General features: G+C 40.9%; 1 protein-coding gene and 1 non-coding gene across 2 annotated transcripts; one reads left to right on the top strand and one right to left on the bottom strand.

Annotated features, from left to right (window-relative positions):
• The first annotated feature begins 4,925 nt into the window (after positions 1–4,925).
• On the top strand, positions 4,926–4,996 carry TRNAG-CCC. Its single transcript has one exon. It is a non-coding gene; the product is annotated as a tRNA-Gly (tRNA).
• A 425-nt stretch (positions 4,997–5,421) lies between these two features.
• On the bottom strand, positions 5,422–14,205 carry LOC104444088 (ABC transporter F family member 3). The gene is made up of 18 exons (XM_010057686.3): positions 13,853–14,205; positions 13,269–13,484; positions 12,911–13,100; positions 12,536–12,744; positions 12,174–12,329; positions 11,367–11,495; positions 11,170–11,271; positions 10,886–11,032; positions 10,237–10,299; positions 9,954–10,000; positions 9,799–9,858; positions 8,712–8,794; positions 8,316–8,410; positions 7,973–8,059; positions 6,941–7,028; positions 6,702–6,787; positions 6,174–6,236; positions 5,422–6,083 (listed from the first exon to the last, which is right to left on the bottom strand). Exons 1-18 carry the CDS (start codon positions 14,054–14,056, stop codon positions 5,961–5,963), a joined length of 2,148 nt encoding a protein of 715 aa, XP_010055988.1. The 5' UTR covers positions 14,057–14,205; the 3' UTR covers positions 5,422–5,960.
• Between the last annotated feature and the right edge of the window lie 1,522 nt (positions 14,206–15,727).

Below are 15,727 nucleotides of genomic sequence, written 5' to 3'. Positions count from 1 at the left end.
GCAAAGGGAATCCTGCTAAACACCTCCTAGCACTCCTCAAAAATTAATCCCATCCCGGACCAGTTCAATTCTAACCCTAGTCACAGGAATGTGGAAGGCCCAGGCTTGATTAAATTTCATCTCCCTATGTTCTTATGCAGACCGCAAGCAATTGGTCAAGGGCAGTACATGGGAAAGATTGTGGTGAAAACCGCATGGCATTTTATCGACCGTTGAATTAAGTGGTTCCAACACGAGATATGCCCGATTCAATGGCTCGGTTGCATTGAGCTTGCATGCATCGGTGCGCCCAATAAAGATTTCGAGATTCAATTTATTCAAACAGAGTCATTCTTCCTTGTCTTGGGCCATGCAAAATCTACCCTCATCTCCCACCTTCTCTTCTCTTCTTGACAGAAACAACAAAGGCATGAACACTGCGAATATTCACCGAGATGGTTCAAGACAACCCCAAACAATGCCAGGCAAACGAGTAGCACCACCGTCCCAACAATGACCCCGTGAGCACTGTCAGATAGAAAATTGCTGTATGATCGATACGACTAGAGAAACTTCTGTCGAACGAGGAGCATACACAGAACCAGTGGTCAAAATATCGAAAGGGCCAGTTGAAGTCAGTCTCATCTTCAGTCAGCCTAAGTTCAAAGCTCATGCAGATTAATGACACAGCTGTTTTAGGTTTGAACCGTCCCCCACTCCAAAAGGACTTATCATCTTCTGGATGAGCATTTTTTTGTCCTTTTGGCAGTAAATCCTGGAAGCAGAAAGCTGACCCAGTTGGGCTGAGGGGGAGGGGGGGACAAATAACCTGGAAGCATGGAGAATAGACCCAGGGAAGCGGAAGACCACAAACCGGAAGTGGCCAAAAAACTAGTCGTTTGACTGGAAGAGCTTTGTACAGGTCACCTCAGGCCTCACTGCTCTTCAATAATTTTACTGACCTGAATAAAAAATGCTGAAGGACATTGCAGCAGTTACTCCTCCAAAAAGATTCCATCGGGGAGGGCAACTCCTTATAAATCAAGGACACCAGGTGGAAGCCCACGTCGTAGAAGTGACGACAGGAAAGGATTGGAAGCATGGAATCATCCAACCCTACAGCGCACAAGCAGGGCAAGGTTCCGGGGTCAACCGGTGGGGCTTTGAAGGAGAAGAGAGCGAAGTTGTACATCATTCGAAAATGTGTGTTCATGCTGCTCTGTTGGAAGGAACATGGAGATTGAGCAGAGTTGAGGCAAGCTTTTTCACCAGTCCTGTTTGGTAAAAGGTAGAGATACTAATGGAAAAACCTCTTAGCTTCCTAAAGTGAAAAATGTTGAGAAAAAACTGGATCGGATATGCATCCAGTCAGTATTTTTGGTTCAATGCTCGAAGCCTTCATCTCATTAGTAGGAAAGTCCATGACTGTTTCTCACATCTTTCTCTCTTTACTCTTCATTCTTTTCCTATTCCTTTTGAGGCATTTTTCTCCAAAGAAAATTCCATTTCTCGTATCTCTTGAACAAGAATACCGTAGAAGTACAAATGCAAATGGATGCAGCACATACACCAGCAATCATATGCAAGAAGTACAATACATACTGAAAGAGCCAGAGTTTGCTTATACATAGCAGCAACTCCATGCAGCGTAGACCCTAGGAAAACGAAAATGCCTAAAGAGAACGGCAAAGTCTCACACCAGCGATAATTGTTTTTATGAGTTCTTCCAGAATCTCAAGATTGGCACCATAGTTATGGGTTCTGCAACTGCTCAAGTCCTATGGGGGTTGAAGTTCTATCGACTAATTGGCAGTGAAATGTCATCAGATTGCTGATATATTACTGCATCACGACATTTCACAGCCAAGTGGTTATCTTCAGGATCCCTCAATTTAGCTTCAAATTACTATTCACTGCGTGCATATATTTTAGATACTTATGTAGCAACATATCCATAAACAAACGAGGCAGATCGCCTTCCCTCTTATATCAGATTTTAGAGAAGCTCTAACTCTCAACCCTATGCAGACAAATCCTCTCTATCAATGTAAGCCGCCCTCTTACAAAATTTAAGATCATTTACGTCGTCTTACAAAAGAGGCAGCAGATCAAACACCATTAGGGACAGTGTCCAAACCAGCCAGAGAAAGAAGTTTCGATATGATTACAAGAGGCAGTTGCATCGTACTGCCAAACAGAACCTCCTTTTTCGAAAAGAGATGATTAAAACTCCTGGGCAATCTCCGGATAAGGGAAAAGAGTGCAGACAAGTTAATTGGTCCATTCCTTTTTGTGAATGTTCCAGCAAAGCAAAGACATTTCGAGCATTTTCTTCCTTAATTGGAATAAACGCATCCATGAAGCATGAACAAACGCCCAGAAATTGCAAGTACATGGAGGTTCGACCTCGTTGACGATTGCACAAACGCAGCAATGATGCAACATCATCGCCAGAGAGAGAGAGAGAGAAAGAATTAGGAGCTCAAATTATCGCTATAAAGGCAATTGAATCCTATGTCGTGAAGAATATCCAATCACATCAACGTGGGCGACCTAAGAAACGCCCAATTTCGAACAGCAGAAAACCTATGAACAAGGGGCGATCGGGTTCGACACGACGTCGAGCAATCGAAGGAACCCGAGTCGCGAATCGCGAGACGATCTATTTACCCAGACCGATCAGACGGGGCGACGTCGCTGTGGCCGCCGCCGGCGTCCCCCGCGGCCGCCAAACCGGGAGGAGGAGGACGAGCCGCCGCGGCGGGGGCGGGCGCTCCGTTCTCGTCGTCGTCGCTGTCGTCGCCGGGGTTGACGGTGGAGACGTCGACGCAGGAGAAGCGCTCGAGGGAGGAGAAGAAGGCGGAGACGACGGCGGCGCTGACCCAGCCGGCGACTTGGTCGATGGCGCCGCCGGGGCTGCTGCTGTCGCCGCCGTTGTTCCGGTTGTCGCCGCCGCCGCCGGCGTAGTTGTTGGTGCTGTCTGCCATTTCCGTCGGTGCGTTCGCCGGGAAGGAGCGGCCTGAATTTCTATCAGGATGTGATGGAAAAGCAGCGTGCTGGGGAACGGGAAAAACCGAAAATCGGTTAGAACGGGGGACGGGTTTCGTGCACGACCATCTTTCAAAATCCAAGATATCGGTGCTTGGTCAAATGACGTTGATCATGGGACTTTACCTATGAGAAAATATTAGGTTATCCTAAAACCATCCACACATCACATCGACACGTGTTCTTGGGACCCTTCACCATGTAAAGCCAACTTCAAACCTACCGTGCTATTGTCACGGGCCAATCCAACCTCTTTGACATGCTAACTTTCGGGCCGTGACACTATGCTCTCTCTCTTCTCTCTATCTTTACCCAATTCAACATTTCATTTCTCTCTCCTCTCTCTATTCACTCTCTCCCCTCTATCCTGACCTGACGAGGTTCTCGGGAGGGACGGCTTTGAGCCGAGCCGAGTGTGGAAGCGATTGAAGATTAGACGAGAGAGTAGAGTGACCGCTTCTCCGTTTTGCAAGAACCACCCTTATGCACATTGTGCCAAAACAAGAAATTTTGACAATCACTTCACCTAAAATAGGGATGCAAACATAAACCCCGGTGAAAAGAAAAAAAATTGAACCTAAAAGGTGGGGATTGTTGTCACAGATCTAGGGCTTTTCAGAGAGACGGCTTTGAGCAAAGTGAAACATGGAAGCGAGTTGTCAATGGAAGATTACACAAGAGAGCAGAGCGATTGCTTTTCATTGCGAGTGGGGAGGGAAGGAGAAAGTCAAGTACTAGGAGAGAGCGCGGTTTGAGAAGAAAGAGGTTGGGAGGAAGAAGCCGTGGAGTAGAGAGAGGCTGTTGTCGGGAGGGAGGGTCTCCATTATCGGAGAGAGCGCAATTTGGGAGAGAATGTCATTGGGTCAGGAAAGAGGGAGAGAGTGAGAAGAGAGAGGAGATAGAAATGAAGCGCCGAGTTGAGTAAAGATAGAGAGAAGAGAGAGTTTGAAATTAACTGACATGGAGATCCCCAAGAACATGTGTCGATGTATGAATAGTTCAAAGTAGAAATGATGTGACATTTTTAGGATACCTAATATTTTCTCATTTATTTATATATAGCATTTTCTCCTGAGCCAAAAAAAGGCATTTTGTACCAATTTTTATTTGTAGCCTATTTTGTACCAAATTTGATTAATGCAAGATGAGAACCTTTTAAGAATTCGAAATGCAAAAGTCGATAAGTGGGAACGAAGTAATGAAATTGATCAATTGTTCAACGGCTGTTGTGGACCATCATTCATTTCGTCTTTCTCCCCAAGTCGGGTTGAGTCGATCTTTACATATGGGGGCAAGATATGAACTCTCCATCTCCACAGTATCAAGCCCAACAAGAGTAAAGACTACTTGCATTCTCTTATTTTGATTGTAGTATTTTTTTTTTCTTGATTATGTCGAGAGGGAAGTTTCCCTGCAGAAATAAATTGGTGGGGTTCTTCATGACTCATGTGAGGATAACTCTCCTTCAGAGCTCCATCACCTTTGGCGTCACCATCAGCATGACCAATTTCACTGTGAGATAGAGACGAGCAATCTTGACACGGCAGCCATATAATGTTCACAAACAAAGGTGAGTGAGAGAGGGGGAGGGTACGTGCTCTTGAGATTGGGACCGATTGTCTTTTACTATGTATTTTTCTTATTAAAGTTACATATGAATTACATCTAAATTAGCGAACATCAATAAAAAATCGGGCAAGAGGAATCAACCAATATTTATCCCTAAAAAAAATGACTTTATATCAGTGCAGGAGGAAATTGAAATATACATTCAATGAGGGCTTTTGCCTCATGAAAAATAATGCAACTATGATATAGTCTGATGGGAGATAAATCTACTAATTAGAGATTTTTTTGATAGTTATAAATTAAATTTAAAGTAAATCTCTCATCGACAAGCGCATCTAGTGTAGTGGTATCATAGTACCCTCCCACGGTACTGACCGGGGTTCGATTCCCCGGATGCGCAAGTCTCTTTTTCTCTTTTTTCATTTTTTTTTCTTTTCATTGCATTCAGATTTTCCCCTTAATAATTTGGAATGGTTTTTGTCATTTTATCTCAAGCCCATAATTTTCCTTTGTATATAATGATGAAGAAACCCAGAAAAAAAAAATCTACGTTCTCCTTTTTTTTTTTTTTTTTTTTTGCATGAACGGGAAAAGGATTTCGTCTAACAAATTCCGGTATTTATGAAAGATGTCACTATATATATTTCTTAGCTAGTCAAGCCTACACTAAAGTTACTGAAAGCAATTCTTTACTTAAGAGTTGCCAGTACAAACTGTTGTAAACCATGAAAATATTTTTCATAATTAATTCCCCCAAACAGTGCCAAACAGAAATGAGGAAAAATATTTTCGCACAACTAATTTATCGTAAAATAGACCTTTACCTGCCTGTGAAGCTGATCCCCAAACCAACAGGGAATATAGAATCTCTGTTCCCTTTTAGCATTTAGACAGACGTTCGCATGATAAGATGTGCTCACTGCCTTACAAAGTAGTACAGTACAGTGTGCTGTACAGGTTTTTTCGCAAATGATCAAATCATTCTACTATGTATGGGGAAGCCAACTTCCGCGGCGATAAAGTAAATTTCCCAGGCGCAACAATTTAACCTATCGCCAGGACAAAATGCGCAAAGGGTCGTAAATTATACCAGGACTAGCAATCCACACTCGGTTCTTAAGCTATTGGCAAATGGCCATACACTCAATGTCAAAATCTTAGACTCGTCCTTCCCCGAGCCCTAATCAAGAATAAATGACAGACGAGGGCCAATGTAACTGTGAGTACATCCCTCATATCAGCTGCAATCCTCTCTTCATCCATTTTCGCTTTCTCTCTGTAGCCAAGCCTCCTTTTCTGTTTCGTAAGGTATTGTGACCCCGATGAACCTCTCTTTGCTGATGACGAATTAACCTCACCTGATCCTACGAGGACTGAAGTATCTTCTTATAATCATGGAAATTCCCATTGAAAGGTGACACCCTGCCTTCCGAAACCACCCACAGCTCGTCCACGCTTCCAGATATCAGATGCTCATCGTGACTAACCTGCAAAAAATGAGCAAAAGGAGGTTGTTAGCTGTGAAAATGATCCACCATCAGTCAAACTGAAAGTTTTGGCAAGAAAATCGGTCTCACCATCAGAATTCCTCCTTGGAACAAGACCAGACCTTGAATGAGCGCCTCGACCGCATCCAAATCCTACAGTTGTGGATAGCAAAAAAATAGAATCATACTCATACGTCCTTAGAGAAACTAACAATTTAGAAAGGGAATTCCTTGGTAGTCACTGGTCATCAAAGCAGAACTTAAAGTCCACATTTATCAACATAAAAAGGCCAACGTTAATTACATGCAGAGCTCAATACCACCTATAGGCACAGATGTCCGAACTATTTGGTATTATGGATGACTGTAATACACACTGATCAGGCTAGCATAACCATTCTATTCCAAAACTTTGCTACTTGGACCAATTAGATTGGTTTCTATTCCATTTTAAGTTAGATGTATGATGACAAATGCTCACTGATTGGTTCTACTGTATTTTCCATGTAAAGATCAGATCCCCATAAGTTCGATTAGGGCAAGGACAATAACAAGCTAACTGAAAAGGTAATCAAATTCATAATCATTAGAGGATAAAGGGTGGAGAGATAAACTTACCAGATGATTGGATGGCTCATCAAGCAAAAGTATGTGAGGTTTCTTGAAAGTTATCTTGGCAAATGCAACTCTGCTTTTCTGACCACCTATTTACATGGTCAAAGCACAATGTTACAAAGTACACAGTACAATTCACAAAACAAATTAATTTAACCTCTAATAGAGCTTCATGATGTTATAGGAAAATCGCTACAACAAAAATTTGCATTGCAATGGTAACAGATAGGGAGGAGATGTACCAGACAAGGTATACATAGGTTGAAGTGCAAGATTTCCGGTTACACCAAAGGAACCCAAGTGAGCTCTAAGTTTTTGTTCAGGTACACCCTGCAGGAAGAATGCCACATTGGAAGGTATTTTCAGATAAAATGACACAATGCATGACTAACTCATATTCTGCAATGGAGTAAATGAAAACAATTGATACTTTAGAGAACTGTAAAGATTTGCCCGAGGGTCACTGCTGACCGTGCAAATGCAGAGGCACGCAGCATATCATTACAACCTCAACCAAACAAGCATAAGTCATTAGCTAAAAATTTCTAGCAAGCTGTAAGTAATAGTTCCTACCACACCCGAGATCAAGACCCAAATGGAAGGTGATTTAAGGAATATCAATGCTGTCATGAATTGGAGTTGTATTGAAAGCTTAAAGCCATGAGCTGCACCAGAATTTTATCCCAGATTGACCGCTTAATGTTACGAAGGATCATTATCAATAGAAAGAAGGTTGTTAATTCTAAAGAAAACCAAATTAAAAAAAAAAAAAAAAACTGCGACCCCTTTCTTCACATTCACATCACAGCTTCAACATATATAATCATGATTTAGATTTAAAGCCCTCATTATGGTGGTTGGACTCTCCCCGAAAGACAAGGACCAAATGCCAAATGTTTCAGAAGAAACTTTCATTTGGAAAATTAAAGAAAGATCTCCCTCCATGCCGCACATACCATTCCGGCAACTTCAGTAGAGAAAAAGCATTTAACTATTACAGAGATGGTGCTTTTTGATTATTATCATTAATTATTTTGAAGTATCTTTTCTACTTTATCAACAGCGTTTCTTTAGAGTGGAAGATACATAATGTTATTCTCAATGTTATTAATATTTTTATTGTTTGAACATTTGGCAACTAAGACCAGTCCAATGCTGCTTTTCACCATGCATAAACTAAACCAACCAGATAACAGCAAACACCGCATTGAGAGGAGTAACATTTTGCTTAGGAAATATCAATTTAAAATATAAATAAAAACATGAGAACTTACAGGAAAGCAGCGCATCATGTATAGAAGTGGACTCGAGGACAGGTCTAGCCCGTCGACATGGTGCTGACTAAAAACAGCAATGCGAACCTGTTGAAAATCATATTTAACACTAGAGAGTCAGACCAAAGGGAGAAAAAAGCTCCACACTAGCAACAATTAAAGTAACATTGTCAAGTACTCTTCTTAAGTCTGCCATTATTGATGGGACCAAATTAATAGCTATCATTCATAAGTACTGATGAATTTCAGAAAGATATAAGTAAACAAGCAAAATTCTTGTACCACACATGTCAGGAAACCAACAGTTACAATGTCATTGATCAGTAAAAATGAGACAATACACCTTCGCTGAACGGAAAACTGTCCCAGAACTTGGCTGTAGTTCCCCGCCTATTAGTTTGAGTATTGTTGACTTGCCAATGCCATTTGGCCCAACCACTGTATAACAATCAATGCTCTCTAATTAGTCAGAAGTCTGGAAAATGATAGATGCAGCATGACATTAGGCACTACGGACAATACAGCAAATGTTTCTAAAAAAAGCAGGTTTCTGTTCTGAAGTCCAGCTTCATACTTCCTATGAATGACGTGCGCTTATTCAAATAGTAGAGTATATGAGATAATACTATGTCAAGCTTCATATTGGGTCACAACTTTTGTGAAAGAAAAAATCTGAAAAACTATTCAAACTTCAAATGAGAAACAAAAAGTAACCCCTCGAAAGTAAAACCATGCTTACTTGCAATGCGACTGTCTAGATCTATGCCAAAGTTCAAATTCCTGAATAGTAGGGGTCCACCAGGATAACCAAATGATGCATCACTGCAATCAAGTAGAAAACTGTGAGCCGAAGAATCTATAATAGTATACACACCTCCCATCTTAGGGAGGTACACAAGGGGAAAGGGATTAGCATCCAGCCCTATAGGCAGACTAGAAGAATCGTATTCCATTACAAATTTCCATTAAACTTGGCAAGTGCACATAAGAGATGGTGACATAGAGGATAAGCTATAAGAATTCAAAAAATGTATCACAACTACCTGCAAAAGCCGACGTGGAATATCATGGTTGCAAATCATGTCGCACAACATCACCATATACCCCTTAAAGTAATAATTAATTTGGGATCTAGTTTTACATCAAAAGGATAAATTTGGAGGGTGTCCCACTAGTTTGCCCCCCAACTTTTCCGCTTTTAACCCTTTTTAAGTCACTCCTCACTCCATCAATCAGCCTTCAACTTTAGTCTAGTTTGTAAGTCATCCACTAGCAAATAATATGATATCTCTCCAGTAAACTCCAACTTCCTCGTGAATTGGTTGTTCCTAAATGAGTCATAGAGGGCATAATGAACATACCTTTTGGTATGAGTAGATAAAAGTATAGGCTACCTAAAACATGCAATGAATTTAAGTTATAATGACTACTTACCTAGGAGTTCAATTATCAAGCGCCAAATTTGGACTACAGACACTTGAAGACAGAGCAGGGTTTTCTGTTTATACTAATTTGATTAAATTTATATATAGTTTCTAGAACATGAAACTTGACTTCTTAATGCATAATGGTTATCAACATGCCGATACATTGGACATGCACAGTGAGTAACAGCCACACATTATGGTTGTAAAATAGGAATCCTCAACACCAGGTCTGATAGACACATACTGATTTACTATTTTTCTTCCTTAACATCGACATAATAAATGTTTATTTATGTGACATCTTAACAACATTTAGTAGAATCATGCACATTGCAAAACTTTAAAGCTAGTATGAGCTCATAGATGATGACCAATAAGCTGTTGTAGTACAATCCAAACCTGAAACTGATTATTGGAGGGCCTGGCCTATCATCAGGTGTTGGAAATTCAAACTTGTAGCTGCAAACAAAGGACAGACAAAAGTAGACACAATCATTTAACTGTCAAAATTGGTAGTTAAAGCGACAAGTCATAAACAGAAAGATTGAGCATACTCAGGGTCATTGACGACTTCATCCACATGGCCCAGTCGGTCCAACGCCTGACATTAAATGGTAATTTGATGATATAGCATTGTGCATAAAAGCATCTAGATATGCTAAAACAATCAAAATTACAATGAGATTTTCTTTTGTTGACTCAAGAAAACTGTTGAACGAAATTCAACCATTTCATTAAGAATTTTAATTGAACTTGGACAAAATGCCAAAAGTGCTGGACCCAGAAACACTTAGGAAAAAGAGAGAGGAGCAGGGGGATTCAAACATCTATAATTACCTTGATTCTTGACTGAACAAGTGAGGCCCTCTTCGCGTTATAGCGGAACTTGTCAATGAAGGCCTGGAATTTGCACTCATGCGTGTTAAAATGTAACTTATGCAAATGACAATTCAGCACCAATTAATGGAAACTACAGGACAAAAGGAATGAGCATAAACTATCCAAGAGCATGAACATTTGCAGACTTTTAGCAAAATGTCCTAACATGACAGCATACCCATATCATCATCTAAACTTGAAGAAAGAAATAGGCAACAGATCGACCTAAACTCTAAGCAGAATGCCAAACACAAAGGTTTCAACTTAACCAAACTAATTTTTTTCAACAAACCATTTCCCCCAAAACGATGAGTGATTGAGCAAGCACTCAGAATAGTAGCTGATTGAGAGAATCTTGACTCAATAGCATAGTTACAAAACGCAGAAGTTATAAGAAGTACAGGACAAGAGCCTCTTCCTTTTAGAAGCTTTAAGCAGCAATTGGAAATACAAGCCACCTAAAAAAGATGATTGGTGCACAATAGCAGGAAAGGCAACAGGAAATGTAATTTCACTAACTAAAGAAAACCAGGAACATTCTCAGCATGAAAAGAAAACATACAGTTCATGGAATCATTATAAAACTGGTAGTAAGCACAAAGCACACCTGCATATGCGCTCTTGCTCGTTCACTAGACTCAAAAGCTTTCTGTTGGTTCTTAAGCTGTTCCACTCGTGTTCTCTCAAATGCGTCATAATCCCCTTTGTAAGTAGACAATTTTTGCCCTTGTAGATGTATAATATCAGTCACTACCTGAGACAGTAAAATCACGTTGGAAGGAAATGTCAAGACAAATGTGACTACAGGAATTGCCTATTCAATGTTCCAATTCTAGAAACCAGATCTTAAGAAAATAAAGAAGGGGAGAAAGAAAGCTGAAGAGTTCTTACAATGTTCAAGAATTCCCTTGCATGAGAAACAACAATAAAAGTCTTTGGCCATTTAACCAGATAAGATTCCAGCCACAGAACGGCATGGAGATCAAGATGGTTCTACATAAAGAGATTGTACATAATCATTAATCGTTTTATTTTATTTTAATTTTTGATAAAGCTCAAACATTGAAAGTTGTTAATCAGATGCACACCGTAGGTTCATCCAGCAACAGTAAATCAGGCTCTACATATAGTGCCCGAGCAAGTGCAATTCGCATTCTCCATCCACCAGAAAAAGTTTTTGTTGCTTTATGCTGCATTTCTGGAGAGAAACTGAGACCCTGGAAATTTTGTAGGTTTCAGATAAGAATCAGTCTAAGAAACAAAGTCCATGCAGAACATGAAGCGACTGTGGATCATATCTGCAAGTGGGCCGACATGCATTATCACTAGAAGTATGTATCTCTACTCCTGAATTTGTCTTCATAACTTACACATGCATACACACAAAATAAATGTTAGTCAGTCCTCCCAAGAAAAAGTCATATAGATGAATTCAACTAGCTCCTATTTGATGGATTAGATTGCTTAGCAGATCCCAAACTACTCTAATTAAAGATATTTCCAACAAAACAAGGACCAAGACCACCAGGCAACATCAGAAGCAAGAAGTCTGTGCATACAATCAGTTCCTAAGCAGCCCCACTTTGTCATCGGTACCAGTCGGCATGCCCGATGAGCATGGGCAAATATATATAGCAAATGTCCACTTTCCCAAACCTTCCTCCATAGTTTCATTTTTAATCAATAAAGGAGCATTCTCATCCTATTTTTTTAATTTTCAAAGGCAGTATATCAATCTCCTTCCTTACATGTTCAAGCATCATTCACGCTAAATAATCTTGTGAAAGCCAAATCCGACTTCACCACTCATGTGGTAGTATATACAGGAATAGTCTTATGTGTAAACTATGTAGTTTGTGAACCTACCGAACCAAAAAATAAAAAATAAGACTCACCGCTAGAATGGAAGCTGCCCGAGCTTCTGCAGCATCAGCATCAATAAGCACAAGCCTCTTGTATATTTCTTCAAGTCTTTGTGCAATTGCATCTGCATTTGGCCCATTTTGATCCCCATTGCTCTTTCCACTGGCACTGACAAGCTCCAGTTCTCTCTAATAAGAGAATCACAATAGCCAACAGATAAATTCCAGGAAAGAAAAGAGAAAGAGGGGAAGGCAACATATCTCAACTTTCACATAAGCTCCAGTCCTCTCTATTTAGAGAATGGCATAAGCCATAAGATAAACTTTAGGAAAGAAAAGAGAAAGAAGGGAATGCAGGATATCTCAACAAGCAACATATCTCAACTTTCACATACCTGCTGGGCAACTAATCGAGCTTCTTCTTGCAAGAGCTGTGTCCTTTCAATGTCAGTGTTAAGAACACATTGTAAGGCTGAGGTATCATCACCAGCCACTTCTTGCTCCACATGTAAGATCTGGCAATTTCGAGGAATACCATCGATCGCATGCATAGCCAAGTGCCTGAGGAAAGTTGTCTTTCCAGTACCGTTTCTCCCAATAAGGCCTGAAGATATGGTACAGAAGCAACCGTCAAGTCTCAATCAGCACTAGCCACAAATAAAAGAGATCCATTCAACCATACAGCTTTCAAAGATGTTATGTTTGCTCCTCTCTTTTTCTGTTTTATATGTGGGACAGCAATTTCTATTTGACAGGGAAAGCAAACTCACCATAATGCCTTCCGAAAGAAAGCGTTATGCAACCATCTACAATGAGTTCACGACCACCCACAGACACATTGAAGTTTTCCAAATGGATATCCCTGAAAGCTGCTCCAGTACCACTGTCATGACTTACAGACACAACAGGCATTCCTGCTCTGACCGCTTCCATCTCTGCCAAATGCATTTGGTATTCTGCCTGAAGAATCATCCAAAAAGAATTACTACAAGAATCATGAAACTGTTCCATCATCTTCATGCATCTCAATCATCACGACACTTAATCACCAAGGAAACTAGGTCAGGGGCAGCAAAATCAATCACACCAAGACTAGCTAGTCTAATTGCTCAATCAACGAATCCCAACCTCTCTCTGCCGCTCGTCCTTCCTCTTTCTCCGTTCGATCTTCGCCCGATCACGCTCGGACAGAATAGGACCGTCGAAGACCTCCTGTTTCTTCTTGGGGGCCACCTCCTCGTCCATTCCGTCGTCCATTCTAAAAGGTGTCGCGAGGCTCCGAACCGTCGGCTTAGCCTTAACAAGACCATGCTTCCCGAATTTCTCATTCAATTTGCTGCAGACCTATCACAAAATGTACAAACCAACAAGATTGAAGTCCAAGCTCACCATTACCTAATCTTCACATCTCAACATTCAGGCAACGAAAGCAAACTCCGCATTCCGCAACGGCCAAACGATTTAAACTCATCACAAACAACACCTCTCACTCAATTGCCTTCGCCAAAAACACAAACATGGACATCTCGCAAACTAACAACTCCGATGCTCAAACAAGATCGAGCGGCTCTACTGAGCACGAATCGATCGAGGAATAGCTCGTCGGACGCCCGACTGCCGATTCACCGCGACAAAAATCGCAGGCGATAAAGGACGGAAAAGCGGCCGGAAAATCGAACGGCTCCGCGAATCCCGGGGGAAGATAATGTTACCAGGCGGCTCTCGTCGAAGTCGGAGACGCACTCGGCGCCGACGAGGAGCTCGCCGATGGCCTCGAAGGCGCCGTCGCCGTCGTCGCCGAAGTCGAAGTCCTCGTCGGCGAGGACGTTGACGATGTAGTCGACGATGGGCTGATCCACGTCCTGGAGCCGCGGGCCCAGCACGTCGTGCACGATCGAGCTCGCCACTTCAGTCATCCCGCCGTGCGCGCAGGGTTTTTCCGCCGCAGAGCTCAGGAACCTGAAAAGAGAGAGCGCTTCGTGCTTCGTCGGGGTGACGACGGGCGGTCGGGGGCTATGAAACGCTGAGTCGTATTGTGAGCTCTAGTATTGTCCCCGCTGCTGGAATGGCGGTCGAAACGACGGGTCGTTCCCGGATGGCTTGAGCTGCGGCCGCCGCTTGGGTGTTCTAATGTGTTTGATATGGTTCCCTTTCAGAAAAAAAAATGATAAATGGTGAATGAATTTTAATCTATCGTCCTTAAATTTGTCTCTAATTTATTCATAATTATTGAATAAAGTCCCCTCAAATTGGTCAAATGGCAAATCGGATGATCTCTGACGACGTTGATTATTATATGCTAAGTCGGTTTATAGCTAAGTCGGATTTTTTATAAACGATGAGTGAATATATTTATCTTTTAATCCAGTTACTTTATAGAAGGAAAAAAAGAAGTAGGATGTTAATTTGTCCATAATTATTCAAGCATATCACTTATTATATACAGATTTAAGATGAATATCTTATTTGTCTAATTCACGTCACTTTTCTTTTTTTGCTTGTCTAACATTCAAACTTAACGGATTGGAAATTACGTCAACAAATTTTGTTAACTTCAATTGTCATAAGGACGACATTGAGTATTTTTGAATAATTTAGGAATGAGATTGAACATTTATCGATAATTTAGACATCATATCTAACGAATTAAAATGTCACGAATGATATTGCACATTAAATCAAAATTAAAAAATCATCTATGTCATTTTTCCTACAACTATTCCCGACCATGAAAGTGGGCGTTTTGTCTATGATCTCAAAGCTGAAAAAATACCCTTGAAAAACTCTACTTTTTTTCTCTTGTCATCAATTACTGTTCTAGAAAGTTGATATAATAACTAAAAAAATTAATATGTTAATTTTCATAACAGCAATGATAATAAAATTAGGAACATACACAATAACAATTATTACCATTATACAAAGTTGAATATAATGTATTGCAAAAGTTGTGATTATAAAGGCACACACATCGATAATAATTCTACAACAATATTATAGATTTTATTTTGTCATTTTGATAACTCCATCCCACATAGAAAGAAAGAGCGCAGAGCCCCGGCCCGACCTCTAGGTCCGCTAACGTAAAGCGAGGAGTTGAGCCTCGAATCATGAACCGAAGTCACTTTCGAACCATACTTCCTACAGCTAACACGTGTCCAGTCCAGCGGGAACGCACAGCGCAAACGACCGTGAGCTGCTATACCGAATCCCCTGCTGGCCATCGGGGACTGAGTGGTAAGGCCATGATTTGCAGGGGAACGGATCACTCATTCTTCCATTGGGACAACCTTCCCTTTCCCGAAAGAAAGAGTTAGATCCTCTTTGAGATGAAATGCGGCAATGTCCTATAATCAAACCAGGCGCAAGGTCAATGATTTAGCTCAAGGCTTAAGGCATAAAGGCTATTCTTCCTTCTTCTTGATAGCATTGGTCTCGCCCTCGCTCTAAAGGGGCTGATAATAAAATTAGGAACATACACAATAACAATTATTACCATTATACAGTGAATATAATGTATTGCAAAAGTTGTGATTATAAAGGCACACACATCGATAATAATTCTACAACAATATTATAGATTTTAT

The sequence above is a fragment of the Eucalyptus grandis genome, chromosome 11 (assembly GCF_016545825.1).
Source record: "Eucalyptus grandis isolate ANBG69807.140 chromosome 11, ASM1654582v1, whole genome shotgun sequence".
In the NCBI taxonomy this organism is placed as follows: Eukaryota; Viridiplantae; Streptophyta; class Magnoliopsida; order Myrtales; family Myrtaceae; genus Eucalyptus; species Eucalyptus grandis.
The sequence above is the reverse complement of the archived record's forward strand: the minus strand, read 5'-3'. Positions and strand labels throughout refer to the sequence as shown.